The following is a 22,269-nucleotide window of genomic DNA, read 5'->3' on the forward strand; positions in this document are numbered from 1 at the left end:
ATTTTAGTAGAAAATAGCATTAAAGTACAAGGGTTTTTTCCTGATCAGTGGAACCAGCAAAGTGTGTTTTCCTACAGATCCGTGTTTGGAGAATGAGATCCTCTTCCAGTACCTAGGAAAGAGTGAGTTTGAGTTTATATCACAGTCTTTTCCTGAACAGGAACACTACCAGAAACTTCCTGCTCTTGCAGAAAAAGAAAAAAAGTTTATGCAACCATACTTCAGTCTGACTTGTTTGCAAGCTGTTGGCTTGGTGCTATTTGCCATTCTTGGGATGCACTTAGACGTCAGCACCACTTGGCCTGTTGATACAGTGACTAAGACTAAAAACAAAATAAAAAAGAATAACAGATAGGACAGCAACTAAAGAGCGGTCAAAGCACACCCACAAGCCAATATCTTTGCATTCATCAGAACACTAATACTGAAGAACAATTGCTTTCCTCCAAATTGACATAATCCCACTGTCTTTCTGGATGGCAAGGAGAAAAAAAATACTGTATTTTTGTAATGTTATATTTTACGCAAAAGCAATTCTTCAAGATGTGTTTCCTCCCCTATCCTGTAAAAATGGACTTACAAAACATTTGAGAAAGTCAGATTTGTTTAATTAACTATTTGACAAGAACAGATTACTAAAGAAATGATCAAAACCATTTGGTGTCCTCAAATTGTGCAATATTTACACTGCATAAATATGGCAATTTCATTTTAACCTTGCTTCCAAAAGCCATGATGCTTACAGGATCCTGCTGTCCCTTTGTGTCTATGTTTTTGTTTTTATGATCTCCCCTGAAATACTCTGAACCCATGGGCAAATTTCAAATCTGTTAAACAGAAGAGCAGCTGTCTCCAAGAGAGTCCTTTCTCATATATTTTATGAATACAGATGGCTGGATAGAGACTCACCAATCTCTCCCGTGGAAAGAAAAGCTGCAGGGTGAGTCTTTTTAGGGACATCAGAGACCCATAAAGATAATACAAATGCCCTAATAATTAGAAATGACTCAGCTACAGTTCAAACCTTATTAGACTGCTGGGAATCCAAGCAAATGACCTAAATCCATAGGAAAACAGGCTTCATTAATGTCGCTGCTGTGAGCAGTAAGGGTTTGAGGATCAGAGGTTTTAAGTCCAAGTGGCTCCATGTGAACCAACCCTCAGTTCAGGCAGTTAATTCCCCACTTCATCTGTGCATCTACTGCATCCAAGACAGCTCAGTCCTACCTGGGGGTCCCTCTTGGGACTTCTCACCATCCTAACACAGTGCAACCTTGGGTGAGCTGCACAACAGTTCTGAGTCCCCACGGGCAGTACACCAGCACTTACATCACACAATTTATTAATCCTGTCCTGCAACCTGAGCTTGAAAAAAAAAAAAAAGGTTCAAGACAAAGCTGGGGGCTCTTCTGCAAGGGAATGAAGTGGATTCCTCCAGCCATCTTCAACCTTCAGTAAAACCCAACTTACACAAGTGAAAGCTACTCTTTCATTATTTAATTAATATTTTACGTTCTAGTACTTTATTGCCTGTGCTCAATATTGAAGGAGTTAAAAAAAAAAAGTATTCCTTGTGGCCCACGGTTTGAAGTTCAGACTTAAACACATGATATTACGGTCCACAAAAGCACAGGATGAAATTCCAGGAGACCAGGATGACTAATCTAATGGTCTCTTCTGGCATTAAAAGTTTTGAGGCTATCTCCTGAGGTTTTTTAATTGATTGCTTCAATCTGTACAAATACTTATGACGGTCTAAAACATTATTCATTTTTCTCTTTTTATTAAAAAGAAAAAAAGCCAGTGTTGGAGCAAGGAAGTTAATCCTGGATTCTGCTAAAATATCAAGAGGAATTTTACCAAATGTCAGTCTCCTCAAGCTGCGTGTATTTATTTAAACCATTTTGCTTAACAGCAGACTGAGGGGGCAACTTTCAGGCTACGAGTTTCGCAAATATTTTAAGTAGAGTTTTAATTGACCCAGTTTGACACTAAAAGCAGTTTTTAAACTCTTGATATTGTTAGCCATTTAAGATAAGTGGCAATAAATACAGATTAATTGTAACACATGAAATGAAACCTCGGGAGCTGCGGTGGGCCGGTGAAAAGGCCCTTTGTGCGCCGGGGAGGTGGAAGATCGTGTGTTAGGGTAAGGCCAACAGAATACCCCGTCAGGCTCAGCGAGGTTTTTGGTAGCTCACGCTGTGACCAACTGCAAAGACAACAAACTCTGGGCAAAGGCACACGGGGTGATTGGCAGGCACGAAGAAAAACAAAAGCGCTGCGACGAAGGGCTCCCTTTCGACGGGAGAGCTGTGGAGCGCAGAGGGTAAAGGGAAGCCAACACTGGGGCTTTTATCTTGTGGGACATGACTGAACTGGGAGTGTAAATTCAGGAAGACAACTTCTAAGACGCTGGTGTTTCAGAGAGATGCTGAGTAAATACTACAGACTCAGTGAGTGACCTCACAGGGGAGACTATCTGGTGAGTCCCTCTGTAATACTAAAAAAAAAACCACACAGAAAACCCACCCACGCACCTTCCTAGCTTCCTCTAAGTCTTGCAAGAAGACAAGTGATATCAGAAGGCTGTTTCAAAGGCTGTCCAGGTCCATATCGCTCCTCATTGTCGTACAACTCAAAGCATACACAGATTTGGGTTGTAAGAGATCAGTGAAAAATCTCTGCTTGCTTCTTCCCCTGAAAAAGGGATAACAGTGCTCAAAGAACAGAAATGAGAGCCTGCTCTCCTGTCAGCAGTTCTGTGTCCTTTGCACAGCTCCAGGCAGACCAGGCTGTGAATGACAGTGCTGGCACCAGAGTGTCTTTTGGTCCCTCCAGCCAAGAGAAAGAGAAAGATGGAAATGCTTTACACTTCTGCTTGTCCAAATCCACCTCTTCTATGCAACCACAAGGAGGGAAAGTTTGCTCTGAGCTCTGGGGCTCACAGGGGGATCTGAACAGCAGAAGAAATATTTGGCCAACCTGGGGCTCCAACCATGTCACACAAGAGGATGTGAAAGCTGTGCACTGCCACGGTGCGTTACAGCTCCTTCTCCCTCCCACAAGGAAACCTAGACCTGGATGAGTTTTCATCCAGGTGGTGGTGGCAGAGGGCTTTCTTTCCTCCTAGAGTTCATGCCAAGATGTTCTCCAAGGCACGATGGAAAGCAATCCTGTGTCAGTCTTCTGCTTGCAAATTTGCCTCAGGACTAACAAGGTTCTGCCCTTGGCAGTAACACAAAACATTGCTCAGAGAGCTCTTGGTGCACTGAGCTGCTGGCTCAAGGTCAGGTAGAGGTAAGGCCAGAACACCCTGAATTCTTGACTCCTGATTTCAGGGTTCAATTAATCCCATTTATCTGAAAGTCAGGCATGTGTCGAAGGTCAGCCTTCTAGGTTTCCTCTGTGGTCAGTGGAAAGATGTTTCCAGAGGGCAATTCCTTCCATCTTAAAACATGCATCTGAGGTAAGTGGGAGGATTTGTCCTCTGAGGGAGAGTCCCACCCCAACAAGATACCAGATACATAATTTTCAATCTCAAGCAAAAAAGAATGAAATTAAGAACTAACTCTGACTTGGCCTTACTGATCCCCATCTGTATTTTTCTTTGGAAAGGTTTCAAGTACTCTCCCCATCACAATGTTTTCTGAGCATCTTCTCCATCTGCTAAGTGACAACCATCCCCTTGTCTGACAAGCTAATGTTGTAAAAGTGCTTTTCTCCTGGTCATGCTTTACTCTCTCCTTTGTTTGTTAATTATATTCCCCATTGCCGGTGAGCTGCTTCAGCTCTCAAGGGAATGACCTTGGTTCTGAGGAAAGTGTTCCTGAACTCTGCACACAGGAATGCTGCCCCAGGCTGCCTCCTGGACTTGTAGGGGTTTCTGATGCTCTTTTTCACCCCTTGGCTACTTAAGAACATTTCTGGGCATGGTTGATGGCACACTTGGCCAATTAGCAGTAGTGAGGCTGCACAGTTTGAGTGCCCACGACTCATTAGGTTTATAGAGAGTCCTGGAGCCATGCCTTGGTCACATTTATTAACCTGCTCCCTGCTATTGCTCTGGCCTTGAGAACGAACACCTCATTAGAGAACAGCCCACAGGTAACATGTGGCTCCTGAGACACTCAAGATAGTAACTATTTACTGTAGACATCATTGTTACGTTCAAACCGTGCTGTGTCTGATCTATGTACTACACACCACATCCTCTCACCTGCAGAGGAACCAGTAAAGAGCAGTTGTCTATGGGGATGTGTCTCACCTCCCTCTCTCATTGGGATTTTCCAAAATTTAATAAAAGCTGAGCTCATGCTGTGCCTTTTCAGTGGATGCACACTATGAATGTCCTTTTCTTCTATCCAACCACTTATTTTCATGAAGCATTGAAGAACTGATTATCTTGGAGGCTCCAGCCATCTGTCAGGTTTGGTTATAATCACCCAACAGATGAAGAATTTACGAGGGCGAAAGACACAGTCACACACACCTATGTACACACACGCACACTCACAAACACTGCCATTGCTTAAGCCTCATTTCCTTAGGAAACCAGATTAAAAATAGCATTGATGTCAATAATGAAGTCTTTATTTCTTTGGCAGATCTCTGTTCCTTTTAAACCAATCCTCCCAGTGAGAGGTACTGCAAAATTTTCAGCTGGAACCAGACCAGATTGCTAAGTGATAAGAACCTCACAGCAGTTTCACTGTACCTCAAACACCTCAAGGAAAAACACAAAGTGAATGTGAATTCTGTATAAATACTGAAAACTGGTGCCGAATTTCATACCAAGTTAACTCAGTGCTGGCATTTGATTTTTCTCTCCATTTACCTTCAGTGTATAAATACTATTTAAAAAAGTTTTCAAACCTCAGTATTTAAGGTATTTCCCATAATAAAGTACAGAAAAATACTAAAAAGGACTTAAGTTATTAATTTAAATACAAGTCACATAGGTTTCAGTCCTGCAACATTATTCCAGGAAAACGATGGAGATTTCAGTTTTCTGCCAGGGAGAGTTCCAAAGCTCAACACCACCAAAATGTTGTGTTTAGGCTAAAATGGTGTTTGGAAGTTCTCTGGCAGAATAATTTTCAGTTGATGAGCAACAGCTTATTGGAATCTAAGCATGTGGTAGGTCTACTGACTAGCTCTTGAAAACTGGAAGTTTCAAGGTGGATTCATCTGGCTTTTTGCTTATTCATCTGCCTCTTCTTTCACTGGAAGTTGATGTGAGAAAAGCCTAGTGGTTCTAAAATGATATTTTGCCATGTTTCAGTTCACAACTGTTTATCAAACCTGTCTACCAAGAGGTAGCCAGTCCATTTTTGCTAAGAATTACAATATTTTCAAATTTTGTTAGCAGGTTGTTGGGTTTTTTTAACCAATTTGAAACAGCAACGTTTTTGCATGAACTGAAGTTGCTTCTCAGCCTCCACTAGCCCAGTGCAGACTTGGTTAGGTCTCCTGCACAGAGCAGAAAGGGAGCTGAGATTCAGATGTGAACCTGAATCTTGTCCCATTTCAGATGGCAGCTGGACTATTGGACTTGGGTTTGAGCCCAGTTTCAGTTGCCACCAGAGCAATTTTGTCCACCAGATCTCTGCTGCTTTCTACGGGCCTCTATAAAACAGCTGAACGGTGGCAGAGTTTGTGTTTTCAGTGTCTAAGAGAGGGGAATAACTAAAGTTTACGACATCTCCTCTTGCCAGCTGGAGCTTTAATTATTTCCCCTCTGCCCCTCTAAGTAATTCTACCTTCACTTTACGTTTCTGATGTTTAAATATTGGTTTTGGGCACAGGGATATTTCGCATACATTTTCTTTTCCTTGACACTTCTCTTCTGATCTACCAGAGAAAATAACAATGGAACTGGGATTTAATAGGCTCATAAAGAGGGTATTGATGTGAAAGTAGCAGCCTAGATTAAAGAACTGGAGTGACAAATAAACGTTGTCTCATCCAGGTACACATGGCAGTCACCTTGATGTCAGTTGCAGAACTACCATTAATTCAGTGAGAATAGGATCTGATCCCAAATCCATAAATCCTTTCTCAGTAAGTTTGCTCTGATGATATTCCTGGCACAACCATGACTAAGAAAACCTGAAACTCTCACAAGAACGCCCACTTTAATGAGATTTCCAGTCCCAGTTTCCATACCAGTAAAAATCCTCAAGAAATCCACATAAATTACAGCCAGGCTTTTTAAAGCTTTCAGCTTCACATCTACTTTTGCAAAACAACTAACTCCAGCCAGCAGCCGTGCCCTGTCTTTCCAGGGCATCAGGATGACCACTGGTTCCTCTCCATATGCAATCCTCCTGCAACTTGGCTCTAAAACTGGTCAGAAATGGTTTGAACCTCTAAGAGACCAACACCACACGCAGTACAAACCAGTTCCTAAATTCCTGGCTTTACTAAATTCCCTTTCCAGCTTCTGCTTTAATAGCATGAGGTTCCAAGAGTGGATCTTTGGGGGATACAGCTGTGGTGGTCCAGGATGCCTTGGGATATCCATGCTCCTCCTCCGGAATACACACCCAGGCAGGAGGGGCAGAAGGAAGGAATATGAACTCAGGTCAAGGCCATCAACTTGAATTAATGAGAAGGATCTTTGCTTGCATACCAGGCTCTGAATTCAAGCCAACCGAGTTGCCAGATTTCCCTCTAGTCTGGGACAACATCCTGCAGCAGGATGATGAGAAGTACACTTAGGGGCAGAGACATCTTAATCACTGCAGGGAGCCCACAAGGGTATCCCAGCAGGGACAAGATCTTTGGATCCTTTGTGGTGTGTACCCCGTTTGCCTTTCACAGGAGCATCCCACAGTGTTAGAGGGAAGTTGCCAGTCTTTGGGTTCTCCACGCTGCTTCTTTAAAATCTTCCCAACAGCACTGTTAAAACTGGATGGGAATTTTCAGATGAGACAGTTTTGGGATGGGAAGTGATGAATTGTCTGGCATCCACATATTGATTTCAACACTCCCATTATGAAATCTAGAGTTATATGGGAGCTCTGCCTGGTCTCCTGAGGGCTTACAGGGTGGCCCGTGCATACACAGCAAGCTCTTGTGTGTGTGCGTGCGTGTGTGGGTGAAAAAGTATTTCATCCCATGTTTAAGCCCATTCCTGTTCAGCAGAGTGCTTAAGCCTCTCATGATTCTTTGCAGCTCTGAAAAGAGAAAATTTCCTGAATTATGTCTATATTTTTTACATCTCAAATGTTGAAGAGAAACACAGTAAGGGCATAGCCAAAATCTCTATATTATAGGACAGGAGGGGCCAATATAGCTTTCTTTTCTTTGAAAACAGGCAGGCAGAATTAGACTTATACAGTAGAACTTGGCACAGGCATAATAATAAATATGATATGAAAATGTCAGGGACCCAGAGGAGCTGACATTAATGTATGTGTTTCTTTAAACCAAAACCCTACTGCGTACAGGCATCATTTCCCATTCATCATGGGAAGAATTACACCAGAGATGGTGAAACACACTGTGGGGTTTGCAAAGCCCATTTCAACATTTAGCTGCTTTTAACATTTAGCTGAATACTTGCAACCACAAACACAAAGACCTGGACTTGAGGCTGCACCTTCAGTGGAGCAACGATGAAAGCAAAGGTGAGCAGTGGCCAGGCAGGACTCCCTGTTGAGGACAATGAATTCTCCACCTGACCACCAAAGAGAGCCCAGGGCTTGCCCAGCTTCCCTCAACGCCAGGAGAAAAAACATAATGCCAGCCCAAATACAGGACTCTGTTCTTTTACGTGCTATGTCTCTTTCCTTCCTCGGCTGGTACAGGTGGCAGCAGCCTCAAGATCCCTCTCGTCATTGCACATGCTATGCTGTGCTTCTGCAATTAATATCTTGTTATACAAAAAGGACTTTTCTTAAATCAGAATGATTGGAATCAAGAAGTTCCCTTTTCACAATAGGGTGGTGCAGACAGGTTTATTTTGGCCTCCCTAACTCAGGCACTCTCTTTTTGCTGATTTAATCTTCAGGTGAAAAGCGAATATTCAGGGACTTCCAAACCTTCATATTATACAAGATCAATGCACATAAAAAGAAAGTTCCCTTGATTTTTAATTTTATTTTTATTTTAAAAGGCTGCAAGCTGGATTTGCACTTGGAACAAGCTTTTCCCCAGTGAGTATCTCCTGATTTACAACAGAGTGTCTGAAAAGAGAATCAGGCATTGCCTGTTTAATGAAGACTTTTAAATGAACCAGTTACATGATTTTGGTCAAAATTAGCATGCAAGTCTATTTCTAAAAGCAAAGTGATACTTTGCCTTAAAAGCTAATAATAAAAGAAGTCCATACACAAAAATAGGCTGACCTCACTATAAGCATGTGGATGCCCAAATAAACACGAGCAGAGGGAATTCTACCATCTGCAAACTGTTAATTCACCCTTTTCTTCTCTTTTGTAGGCTCGCCAAGTTCAATCTCCTGGTCGCCAACTTCTTGCTCCCCTGAGACAACCTGTTGATGAACTGTGCTAGTGATGTCAGTAGCACCACTAATCAGCGCTGGATCATGATGCCTGACCTGGGGGATAAAGTCTCTTTATATTCCAGACTGCAAGTGCTTTCTTTTTTCTCTTTCTTCCCACCCCAGCTCCTTTTTTCCCCCCCTCTTTTGTGTTCTACAGAGGTTCCAAGATGAAGAGTGGAAATGGTAAAGAGCCACACAATCCTGGTGGCCAGAGGACCGGAATTCCGATGATTTAGTTCCCAGTGGAACTAACTCTGCAACTCCGTGCCTGATTTTCAGGCAACACTGCATCAGTTGGCAGTGCAAAACAGCTATTTCCATATTCAACATCTGCAAATCCCCATCCCTCAGTGTGCAGTTGGATGGCAGCCTGAAGGCATTTCCCTTCTGAAAAAAAAAACCCCACTTTCAAGCAACACATGGGAACCTGAGTGCCAGATCTGGTGGCAGGTGCTAATGGCTTTCACAAAAACTCTCAGGGTTTTAATTACTCGAGTTTAAGCTGTGCACGGTATCCATCACTTCCTTTCTTTTCCCAAACTGCCGAGTAGAAATATGGCTTCCAGTAATGACAAAGTCTCACCTCCACCCGCCCCAGTTTAACATCCATCACATTCCAGCTCAGTTGTGGTCACCTTTTTAACCATCGATGAAACATGTTTGAGACAGCTACATCATCTGGATAATCCCCCCAGGCACTCTTTAGTTTTTGGAGGAAAATAAGAACATCGCAGTGTTGATCAAGACCATTCAAGATCTGGGTCACCCTGGAGATGTCTGTCACTCCTACTCATTCCAGAAAGGGAGGGGGGAGGCTGTTTCTGTCTCTGGTTCCTCAAGTATCTAAAATTTTTTGTGCTGAAATTCCCTTTGGGAATCCTCTACAGAGAGAACAAAAGGGAAAGAGCTGGAGTTGAGGACTATGAGAAGGAGATTTTATATTCTTGCTGTGCTCTCACACTAGCTCCATCCTATAGTAAAGTTGCACAATTCTCTCTTTCCCTTACCGAAAACCCACTTCTGAGTCCCATTATGAAGAATCAGCAGATAACATTTACTTTGGAAATAAGTTATATTACTGTTTGAAAGCCTGGACTAAATGACCTTTAAAGGTTTCTTTCAACCCAAATTACCTATGATTATTGTTAACAGTCTGATTTATGATGATCTGAATTAGTACTGATGATGCTGCCTGCCCAGTGCTGGCTGAGAGAACTCTGCAGGATGGGGAGGGAATTCACCCATTCTGAGCATAGAAATGATCAAATCCTACTTCTGCTGCACCTACTCTGGGATGAATTCCTCTGCTTTCATGACAGCACACAGACATCTGCAACTGAGCCTGTATTCATTTTCTTGCAGAGCATCTCAGAAATTCAAACCTAACCCATCAACAAATAGGTACCTAATCTCAGCCCCCTAAGCCTACAGCTGAGCAAGAGTGGTCATACTTTCACGTACACAGATCCCTGTGATCATCAGATCCACTGGAGCTGTGGTCACCAGCACACTCTGGTTTCCACCACACCACAGACAACAGCTTGGGTCCTCTCTGACATCTCAGATGCAAGGGGCTGGTGAGGTGGTTAAACATTTTCTTTCCATCACCACAGGATCGTGGTCCAGAGACAGTTTGATTCCCCTCGTACTGCAGGAGATGCCATGGTACTTGCATTTCAGCTCTGTCTCAGCACTTAATGAATATTCTCCATGATACATTTATTATTTTAACTAACCAAACCCACTGCCTTAAACCCTACTGATTTGGCTGCTAATAAACATTGTGAACTGGAGCAGCATCCGAATTTTTGAAGCAGTAAATCCAGCTCTCAGCTACAAAACTGACAACTCTCATAAAAGAAAGAAAGAAAAAAAATGCAAGTAAGTAAAACATCCTAAGGAAATTATCGTTCAAATTAACTGCAGACATAAATTTATCCATCTGTTATCATAAGTGTTACTTGAAAATTATTTGCCCATAAAAATGAAATAAACCAGAGTGATTTTTTTCTTAAACATTGACTTCACATGTATAGTCTTAGTTGCCAAAATATTAACTCTTTTTAACAGCCTGTGTGCTCTTGGCTGTGTGTCTTTCATGACTGTAAATGGCCCTTTATAAATTGTCTGTATATATGAGGTCTAAGGCTGTTATTACAGATCAATAATTCCTAGCAATCCATGATGGATTTTCAAAACACAAAACCCCAAGCAAATGCCCAAGTTTTACTTGAAAGTACTTTATTGAGCACCCCTTAGTCATTCAAAGGGAAACATTACCATGCCCATAACTGGAAAATATCATTTAGCTGCACAAACAATAACTGCTGTTTCATTACTAGAGTATAATTACTGTGAATACAGGTATGGTGATATTTTCACATTAAGCCTGAATATGGTAAGCCCTGGCAGGAGAAGAACGAAGTCTACAGAACTGGGTACAAGCTGGGTCCCCTTTTACTCAAAGCCTGTATTTTTCTTGGAGAGGAGAAAGAAATGAAAGTAGAAAGAATAAATGACTATTTTCACTTCTACGTGTTTTATAAAGGAATAAATTAAAAGTCTGAATTACTCCAACACGTTTAAATTGTGAGTAATTCCATGGAAGACGGGAAATCCATTGAAAAGTCTACTTTTTATTTTTAAGAATGATGGAAAACTGAAAAGCTCTATTCAGAACTGAGTAATTTTTTTTTTGTTTTAATACTTCTGACTGGAGCAAAAAACCCTCATCTTTCAACAGCATTTAAAAGCTTTGCTTCACTTTCTGAAAAACTGTTTTATCTCAGCTTTGCTTGGATATTCAAAGGTCTGTCCCTTTCCCACTCCTTCATTCGCAGGACTCGTCTGTTCAATGTTTCACAACCTCGTGCTCTTGCAGACCAGACTCTGAGCCACCTCTCCTGTGATGCACCACAAGGCTTTTTGCAGCACAGCTCTAAACAGAACCCAGCAAAACCTTAACTGGGAATCCCAGTTTACAGGGGAACAGCGACACCCAGGCACCCGGGATTTTGATCAACATCTGCAAGAAGTGGACTTGCTTTTCAGAAGCAAGCAGAAAAATTCTGTTTTCCTCAGACGTCCATATTAATTGCCTGTTATATCCCAATCAGCTCAATGTTTTTTTCCTGATGGTGAAGTGCATGTTTTGTTACGGGGACAGGGCTTTCTAATCCTACCATGTTTCAACTGAGAAGGGATTTTCTGCAAGATTTCTGCAACATTGGCCACACACTTTTTGCTGACAGACATCCTCCAGCTCAGTAGCATCAGGCTCCTGCAGCACACAGCTGCCAGGAAATCATCATCTTGCTTTTCAGTTGAAGCCAGTCATTGGGTTTCTTTGGGGTTTTGGGTGGATATTTCTCATTCTACAGTCATGGAGCAGGACACACTGAGCTGAACCAGACTGTATTTTGCAAAGACACCTGTGTGGTGCCTTCTGGTTTAGTCAAGTTTGTTATACTAATCCATTATTAGATGCTACAGAACTACCCACCCGTGGCACTTGGATTTCAAATCAAGCTGAGGATGCTGCCCTGAGGGAGCAGCAGAGCCTCAATTGCTACACAAGAGCTGTGCAAAAGCCAGCTAAACCTTCACTAGGGCAGTATCCATAGGGTACAGGTCCTTCAGGGATGTCACTGGAGGAACCAGGCAGGGCTCTGCCTCAGGAGGGCTGTTTTCCCCATCTCCAAGCCCCTTTGGCTCCAACTACATCTGTGAGTTACAGGATGCCACTGAGTCCACATGAATCATCATGTGGGGCTTGGGACTCCCTCCTACAGCAACCCTGTCACATAAAACTGCATTCAGGGAAGTTTTTCCAAGGTGCTTTTCACATAGCAGGCTTATTTTCTTATTTAGGAAAATATTTATTTTCCTAATTTGATTTGGCAGCTCTTTTTTTTTTTTTTTTACCCCGTTCTTCCTTTCCCAGAAACTATGATGGAGATTATGAAATTTGGAAAACAATTCACAATACAGAGATATAATTTAATTACTATTCATCCATTAGTTCCAACATCCTCAAAATAAAGGGACTGATGCAGGAATCACACTTAGCATGATTTGGAGTACATTGTCCAGAATATTTTTTTTAAATTATTTCCCCTTCATCATATTAGTCTTAAAGATGCAGAATCTTAAATTAAGTGAAATAATTTTTGCACTGTTCTGGGAGCAAATGAGCCTCTGCAGACTCTACCATGCCTGTTCTAACCAAAGGTGCATTCCTAAAATTTTGCACTTCAGAATTCATGGGAATATGTGAAAGCCTCAATTTTCATCAAAAACACCCTTCACTTTCATAAAAGGCAAAACCAAACGCTCAAAGTTTTAGAAAACTATTTGAATTCACAACCCAATCACATACCAAAGAAATCCATTCAAATTCAAGAAGTAAATATAAGAAAAAAAATACAAGATGTATCAATAAACACCACTCCTATAATTCAGTACTCAGGGGAAATAAAAAGGAAACAAAACCCCCAAAAAATCATTCAGGAGAAAAACTGCATTTGAATCATAAGAGAAAACGAACTTGCTTGCACTTCAGTCACATAATGATTTTGGCATTGAAAAATTAATAGTTTTCTCAGTGCTTACTGCACAAAGGAAAAAACGTCCCAGAGAAGAAAGAAGGAATTAATTGTACTAAAGTAGGGATGGCCTGCAGGGACGGCCCACTTTGGTGAGAAAGGCCTAAGGGATGCTGGAACAAAGAACCCAAAACAAAAAGCTTTCCTTGGCATCTCCCACATCCCAGCTCTCAATAAATCCGGCTGCATGTGTCTGTTCTGTCCTGCTACAGTCAGTGCTGGGAAAACAAAACAACCCAGCAACAAAGGCAGTTTTCAACATGGCCAAAAATGGGTGTCAAAGACAAAATGAGACTCGCTCTCCATGAGCTAGCTTGCCCAAGGGATGCTGCCTGGGAGTTTCAGGTAAATGGTCTCTGATGGGGACAGGGATTGAAAGCTCAAACCTCCCAGAAGTTAAAAATGCCTTTCTATAGAATGCAGCATGTAATTAGTACCCATTTGCTTAATTTCACTTCTGTTATCAGCACAAACAAACAGCTGCAGTGGATTGCATCCATGGCCCACCTAGTCCAAGATCCTGGTCTGTAACTGATGCCCTGGAAAAGCGTGTAGAGCAGGGCAAGTGGGCAGGGATGCCCAATATGAATTTATCCTCTCAGCTCCAGTATGTACTGGTTAAGGGATTTCCAAAACTGGAAATCCATCACGTTTGATAATCTCTGATAAACTTCGCTCCTTGGGTTAGACAACCTGCTCTTTATGAATCCCTGTCCAGTTATGAACCATCATGATATATTTTCCTACTGTAAAAACAGTTAAGCTAAACTCCTCGGCCAGAAACATCAGGCAAGCTTGAGATTAAATAAGCTTGGGAAAATTCAGCCCGGATACACTCAAAAAATAAATACATCAAAATGCATGTGTCTCTACTAAAACCCGCAGTCTTTAATCAAAATTCCCACTGAAGTGAGTAGCGAAAGGTGAGTTGTTGCCAAAGTTCATAGCGAGAGCCTTGGGATGAGAAGCAAAGTTCTGTCAAAAATGAGAAATTGCCAAGGAGAGGGAGCAGGAGGAGCAGATTGGTTCTCAGCACGGCAATCTCAGGCTGCCTTGAAGTCGAGGGAGCTCAAAGAGACATTTAAGCTGGTGCTCAGGATTCAGCTGAGCTGTGGCCTGAATGGTTATTATTTATACTCTTATCACTCAGAAATGTGAATTCCATTGGAAAAGGGAAAAGAAATTTAAAAAAAAAGGGAAGAGAAAGAAGAATAGCACGTACTCTTGCAGACTCACTGAAGTACTGCAGATGTCTTTGTTCTGCAGACTTCAGGGAGAGCATTTAAACAGGCAAAATGACATATTGGATTTTTACTTAATGGTTTAAAATGATGGTATTTAGCTACACACACAACTCATGCACTTGTGCAAAGCCCCAAACCAGCAAATCTGTACAGAAACACCAGAGCAGTTAAGTCACCCATCAAGAAAGTCTTAACTACAGCAGACTCAAGAGGTTTGAAACCCTGGGCCAGCACCATGTGCCTGCCTCACATCTGCCTATGCCAACCAGGGCCATCAGCACCTGGGCCTGCAAATTCAGACTTCAACTATCTGCTACACCTGTGGCCACAAACCATTGTGTAAACAAAATCTAAGCAGCCCACAAGCCAGTCTGGGAAGGGAACAAACACAGCAGTGTGAAGAGCACTCACAGCTTCACGTTTCTACAGCTGGATGGAAAACAAAGGAGTGCAGCCAGGCTGGACCCAGGCCCACCTCCTTCAACAACTGCATTTTAGAAGCAGGTCTAGACAAACAAAAACCTTTCTGCTTCCCAATGGAAGCCTCCTAAGGAATCTTCCCACAAGCTCAGAGACAAAATCCTGAAGCATTCAAAACACTTCACTTCCAATCACAATAACTGAGTAAAACAGAAAAATTCACACCATACCTGCTCCAAAGGCAAAGAAGAAGCTCTTGTCTCTGTTCTCCCTTAAAAGTGACATCACTCTCTTCCCCATCCTCTCATTCCTCTTGTAGATGAGCTCCTGTCTGAAGTAGCTGTCTATCTCCTGAGCCGTCACCTGCTCGTGGGGTGGGAGTGTTGTGTTGATGAAGTTAGGGACCTGAAATGGAGAGAGAAGCTATAGCTCAGGTGGCTCTGCTTAAGGAATGCTGAAAACACTCCATATTTTAATCCAGCCTTATGTAAGCCACCTGAGCATCACTATCATTTAAGAAAAACCACAAACCAACAAACCACTAGAGGATCAGAGCTTGGGAGGTTGTTAGGAAAGAAAAAAAAAAAAAAAAAAAAAAAAAAAAAAGAAAAAAATCAATGAATATAATTTTTTTTCCAAGTGAAACTTGTATTTTACCAAATAAAACTTCAGTTCATTTTGACTTTTCTCTGTTCCTTCAGCAAAATGTAGTTTCAAGTGCTACATTTGGATGAGCTTACTAGGACCTTTATTCTCTTCTTGCTCAAAACTTTTCATTGGTTATTTAATACCACAATCTGGTGATCTGTTACCAGCCAAGGTCACCATGAATTTGAGTAAGGACTGTAAGATTTGGCTTGTATCTGGGCCTTTTTAATCACCCAATAGTTTTAAAAGCAGGAAAGGACAGCAAATCCAGACACAGGAAGATGTACGCAGGGTAAACCCTTTATCCTTCTTGCAGCTTTAGATGCTTTTAGATCTCACCAGAAAAGACAATGTACTGCAATACATAAATCCATGGAATGTTCTTGATATTTCTGAGGAAGAGGTTTTCACATGAACTGCTCCCTCAGTCCCTGCTTTTGTGACAAGAGATGTTCATAGACACAGAAGAAAGGCTGAAACCCCAAGGACCAGGGGCAGACCCAGGAATGAGCCGAGATCCAAGCTGTAATGGACACACAAGCCAAAAATCTCTGATTATTAGGATAACAACTTATTTTGACACAGTGAAGGTCCAAGGTCTACCATGAGAGTCTGGGGGCCCACGTGCCCCGCAGTGGTAAGTGCTGTAAGTGGGCAGTGTTTGATGACCGCTAAAAGGACCCAGGCACGTTCTGGAGGTTTTCTGTGCCTCACCACTGGAAAGCAGCTTAATCTGCAAAACCCAGATTCAGCTTTCTGAGTCCCCAGGTGCATGTGAAGCTGCCAGGATTTCCAATGTTAATCTGAGTTGATGGTAATGACATTGCATGCACAGCCCAAGAGGGGAACATCCCTCACTCGCTGTGCTGAAATACTTGATGCAGTGACTCTGTTACTCAGGTTATTCTTCCTCTGCTTTTCTACTATACCAAATTCCTCTACTCATTTTCTAAAACTTGCCTTCAAACCATGTTTTGCAGACCACATCTTACCCTCCCACTTGGCCACATGGCTTTATCACGACAATTTTTGTCTTTTCCCACCCTCTTCACTCATACTGCCTCTCCAAAAGATTTCAGCAAGTCTTAGGGAGATTTCCAGCTTCCTGGTGACTCTCCTTACAGCTTTTTCATTACAGCCCCATTTGCATCGCTCTTGATGTGTGTGTGGGACATCAAGCAGAGATTTCTCACCATGCATTATGCACGACGAGCCTACATCTCATTCTGGATTCCCACCAAAGGCTGTACCCGGTCGAGTGAGGCAGAAATGGGGACCACATCTCCTGAGCCAGGGGCTCCCAAGTGGATGGAGCTAACACTGATGCTGAGAAGCAACCCTGCCCCAGCCTCTTGGGTCTTACAGACCAGCTGGACCTTTCCTTTTCCAAATGACTTCTCAACCTGCTTTGCCAAATCACCATGATCCTCAGAGCATGTCCTTCCTTAAGGGTTCAATTGCATTACCCTGAAACATGCCTTTGGTCTTTCCAGCATGGCTTGGGATCACCAGTGCATCGTGTGAACTCCTCAGAGCAAGCAAGTACTTTGCACCTTGTTCTCAGCACTCAACAAATAATAAGTCCCATTAAGCCAGACCTATCAGAGACACCATTTTCCTGGAAGGAAGCTGCCTCCATGTCTGGCATGAACATGCATTTGTCTCAAAGGGATGCAGAAGTAGCCTGATGGTGTTGAAGAGGTAAAATGCTGCTGGCTACAGCAGCACAGGATGTAGTGGCTTCCATTCCTGGTGAAAATCAGGGAGAGATTTATACTGTAGGAATAAAGTATGAGGAATGAGTAGTTATTTTACACTTGCAATAACCCCTGTAGGACAAAGCTGTAAATCAGGGGGTCCACGCAGGTATCACAAGCCTTTGCATCTCTTCTGTACTGAGGTTCTGTGGTTAACAGGTTGGTGTAGCTCAGGGAGGAGTCAGGGAAGCCTTTAGACACTGAAATGGAAGGTGAAATATTTTGGAAGCATCTGAAAGCTCAACACCCACATAAGAGCAGTCTCTTCTTCCCTGCTTTTGGCAGAAGGGAAGTGAAGGCTGGGAACTGATGGGACCTGATCTTGAATGACCTGAGATGCTTTGGGGAAAACAAGGTACTGTGAGGACAACCTGCTCCTACACAAGGCAGGAGCAGCAATGCTGGGGGACCAAGCAGCTTTGAGCATCCCACTCCAACCAGGGGACAGCTCTGATGCTGGAGGCCAAGACAGCTCAAGAACAGAAGTTGCATTCAGACCTTGACCAAGAAGATCTTTGCCAAGAAAGCAAGTACCTTTCATCACCTTGTGTTACTCCATCACTTGCAATCCTACATCCACATTCAACCTATAGTTTTTTCCTCCCCTTTATCTAACCTAAAATACGGTACACAAAACAGAGCCATTTACTTGCCTTTTTTTCCCCCCTCCCTTTCTTTCCTTCTCTTCTGTGGGAAAAAGTTTTCCAATGGCAGAGAGATAAACTTAAAACCAAGGACTGTGTTTTGTCAGTGTTTCTGGTGCTTGTCCAAGGAACAAGACAAAGGAAGGCGTCACCTTGAGAGGCACATCATCAGCTACAGGTCCTGCTGCACCTTGAGCGTTCCTGTATTCCTAATGCCTGGCAAAAATAAAATATGCAGGCATGTTTCTGCGTCTGTGTGGCAGAGGACAGAAGATAAATGATTGCAGTAAGTATGCCCATACACAGTAGTGCAACCACACTCTGAGCTATGACACTTGCCCCATTAATCACCTCTGCTCCTCCCTGTATTGCAGTTCCTTTCCACAGTCAGTGACACAGACCATGCCTGGCTTCGAGGAGGCAGCTGCTCCTGTTGATTTAAGAAACCCTTCGGATTCTTAACCACCAGACAGGGATCAGGAAGTCAAGAAACAGTCACACGCAATTAGGAAACTATTAACTAGAGCCAGAATTTAAGTGGTTTGTTTGTTTGTGGGTTGTTTTTTGGGTTTTTTGGGGGGCGGCAAAAGAAAAGAAAATATCTTGTTTTAAATGTGAACCAAAAAGATGCACATTCCCTCTTCCACTTTTATTTTGTTTCCATTCAGTGAAAAAAAAACTTCTAACATTTAAATTACATGTATTTGTTGGTTTTGAACTGTGCCATTGGGTGAGGGAGTGATCAACAAATAATAGCTGAATACTGCTCCCAGTATTTAAATGCACAGTGGAGTGGATGATGTGGCCAAGCAAAAATCCTAACTTCTAATTTTGCTGTTCATCCAGGAGAGTAACAGTTGGATGAGCAGAAAAAACACATCACCTGGGGTGTGCTCACTTTGTAGTGGCTACACATGGCAAAAGATAAATTGATTCTTTATATCCAGTCTCTGCAAGTCATGAAGCAAGTCATCCAACCAGTTCATGTATGTATATATTTCTCATGGAAACTCAATAATGTATTTCACTGAGGTGTTCAAAATATGGAATGTTTTGTTTTACTGAATAAGTTAGCACTCCTCCTTTTTTTCTATCCCTATTTTCTTTAGGTCACGACTCTCCTATGGACAGTATAGTAGACCCCAAACTCAGTCATTTGGTATCCTCTGCGTTTCTTAGCTAAAATTTTGAGGTTAAAGAAAGTGAATGGGAGAATAAAAAAGAAGTCCCAGCCTTGCAGACATTTTTTACCCTCCCTACTGCCTGCATGATTTTAGTTGAGCAGTATCCCTGATGGAATATATGTGTGGGTAGAGCTCTGCACACACGTCTGAGCTCACAGTACTGTGGGATGCGGGCCATAATTCTTCACCTTTGAAGTCAGTGGGAGCTTTAGGAAGAAGAAAGAGGAAGGATTGTGGAGTGGTTATGACACTACCCTGAAAAAATGGTTCTGCTCCCATGGGTGATACAAATCTCTTGCATGATCACAGGCATGTCATTTGGGTTTAAACCTTCAAAGGAAACTTGGCACTTAACCTCCACTAAGTATCCTTGAAGCATTTGGCTTTATTCCTCCTGCCTCTCTGAAAGTCCATCTGTAAAATGGGGACAACAAGACTTTCTACCTTGATGTCACTTACAAGGCACAGTCTGACTCTTGCTGTGGAAGGACCCAAAGGAAGATCCAAAGTCCAAGACGATGCTCAGCGGTAACCTCTCTTCCCACAAATCCCCACAGAGGCTGGAATTCTGCTGCAGTCATTAGCATAAGAGCTAGCAACATACTTTAGCTTAGAAAAATGCATCAGCCATAACTCAAGATCTATGCTATGCTGTCAGCTTTGTCTATGGAGACAGAGAGAAAGGAAAGGGATAAAAAAAAAGAAGAGAAAAGCAAAATATATTGGTGTGGAGTCTTTTATCACATTTAGGGCTTACTGCCAAAGTTCAGCTGAAAATTCATGGACATGGGACTACATTTAAGTACATTTTCTAATTTACTGTTTTTTAATGTTTAGACAAATATTCTGGACGGGGGCACAATGCCAGAGTTGTGAATATCTATCTGCAAATAATTTTTTTGGACACATCTAAGCACCATCAACTATGATTAACTTTTTTTTCTCCTGCTTTGGATTTATTGGCTACAGTGGAACTGCTCTAGACTCAGTCCAGTATCAAATCACTATCAGATGTGGACTAATAGTGTTATCGTTCCTACTCCTATACACCACAGTTCCCAATCCTCTGATAACCTTCCTTAGCCTCGTTCTGTTCCAGTAATGATAGAGTATTTCTGGAATGTGCATTCAAACTGTGAGATTGTGTCAATGAAAAACCAACACTACCAACACTGGAACAGAGGGCTGGGTGCCCTTCCTTGCCTTCAACCATAATGCCGCCTGCAGATGGAGAACAGGAAGCTGAGTCAGGGAAATGGGAAGCCAACCCCTGCCATGGAAAACACAGTGACCCTAAAACCTTTCCAGCTATTATCTTCCTATATCTTAGTCAACCCTGTTGGCTTCTGAGACTCCTCTCTCCCACTGTCTCCCAGTCAGCAGAGGATTCAAGGTTTTCCAGCCTCACCTGCTGTGAAGTATCCAAACTCCAGACGCTGCAAGTACAGTACTATCCCTAATAGTTGCAGGAGAATTCATTAATAATAAAAATGCCTTATTTCTTTATTTCCTTCTCTCCCCAGCGTTCATTGGCTAAGTAGAGAAAATAGGAGGAGCCACACCCAGGGTCATCCATGGCAAGGCAAACAGCTAGCCATCAGCTTTCAGAATTCCAGTCCAGAACCACAATCCAAACCCCATCCCTCTTTCCCTGACAGGAGGGCTCCACCTCCATGCTAGTAATCCTTATCTCCAGTTGTAAGCAGGGAGTTGTTCCCAGATCACGACAACTACATTAATTTTATTTTTTTTTTAAACATGCTAAAGATTGGGTTCTCTTTATTAGTCCTTTGGTTTATGAGCTTTACGTGGGCAGAGGCCAGAAGACAAGTATTGGATCGCCCTTTGAAGGATTTTCCCTGCATCATTCAGGTCAGGAACTTTCATCCTGTTGACAGCACTATGCAAGATAAGGATCTGAGGAGCTGACAGCTCAGCTTATGGGGGCTGCCAAGGAGCCAAAGCAGCATCCCAAAACCTGCTGGCTCCTCCAGCCCTAAATTCACACCATCCCTTCTTGGGTCAGAGGCTGACATCTGAGCTCGAGTTATCATTCCTTTATGAAGGGAGGATACCCTCCTGTTAACCAGCCTTGACAAGGCATTGTGGCTTTCACTGAACTGCTGCAAAATATACTGCTCTGGACTTGGAAGACACCTGCTTTCCTCTGATTTATGGATCCTTCTGGCATCTGGGAGAGCAATATCCATTTACTGCAGCCTCTGATACAAAGGATTCAAATAGTGCAAAGTGAATGGGCTGTGAGAGCAAGCATCTCCACAAGGCTGCTGCAGAAACGAATAATGCTGCCAACTCAACTGGTTTTCCTCCAGCACTCTTGAGTTTCCATCGTGATGGAGACCAGCAATGGCCAAGGAGGGGGTGTCTGGTTAAACTGATTTAGCCCAAAGCCCAATGCTGGCAGCTGCCAAGAAGATAAGCTTCCAGCTTGTTATGGAAAAGGGAAACCAGGAAGGAGCAGTATCCAGTTTGAGCATGTGATTAACCCCTTATTGCTTTCTTTTAAGCACCAAAATTTAAGTAATTACTAGAAGCCTGAGTTGACTGTAAAAGGAGTCTTTCATCTTCAGAGTAAAGTCACTTCCATCACTCCTTTCCCAGGGCTGGAGGTGAAAAAAAAGGCAAAAATACTTCTTGCTTGAAGGTGAGGGAAGGAAGGAAGGTCAAGAGCACAAGGAAAGCCAGAGTGAGAGCAAGCACATTTCTTGGGACCAGCTCTGGGCAGCCATTTCTGGCTGTGAGCTAATCCCTGCCCACCTACATCACTGCTCAGGGTCCCTATACATTGCAGATACATCACAGTTCATGCCCATGAGCTTTCTGCAATGGGCCTCTCTCATTTAAAGCTAGGGGGGTACCCCTCAGCATTGCATAGCAACCTGAGTGTGAAAATAGAGGTCTTTGAAACTGAGTTTCAAACTGGCTAGCTCAGGTCTGTGAGCCACTGGAGCACCTAAAGTTGTAAATAGAGAAAAACTACAAATAGGAGAAGACATGGAGGGAGAAAGTAGGCTGAATGCCAGTAAAGTCCCTATGGATAGTGCATGATACTTTTAAAAACCAGCTCTGCAGGTGACACAAAAGCTGTAGGAGTCATTGCTGTCCTGAGTGTCAACCTGCCTGCAGGCAGAGTGGGCTGCAGCCTTTGGACACTCCTGTACCTGCAGCTTCAGCTCCCACCACACCTGCTCAGAGACCTTCCCTGGGAGCACCAAACCCATCCTGCCACTGCCAG

At 42.8% G+C, this 22,269-nt stretch overlaps 1 protein-coding gene across 1 annotated transcript in view; it reads right to left on the bottom strand.

The window, feature by feature from the left end:
* TRABD2B (TraB domain containing 2B) overlaps positions 1 to 22,269 on the bottom strand; it is a 274,824-nt gene that overhangs the window by 97,022 nt on the left and 155,533 nt on the right. Inside the window, exon 4 of the mRNA XM_050307303.1 lies at positions 15,011 to 15,185. Within this exon, the coding sequence (XP_050163260.1) occupies positions 15,011 to 15,185 (175 nt within the window). The remainder of the gene's footprint in view (positions 1 to 15,010; positions 15,186 to 22,269) is intronic.

The sequence above is a fragment of the Myiozetetes cayanensis genome, unplaced genomic scaffold (genome assembly GCF_022539395.1).
Source record: "Myiozetetes cayanensis isolate MyiCay16 unplaced genomic scaffold, myiCay2020 scf12, whole genome shotgun sequence".
NCBI classification, from domain to species: Eukaryota; Metazoa; Chordata; class Aves; order Passeriformes; family Tyrannidae; genus Myiozetetes; species Myiozetetes cayanensis.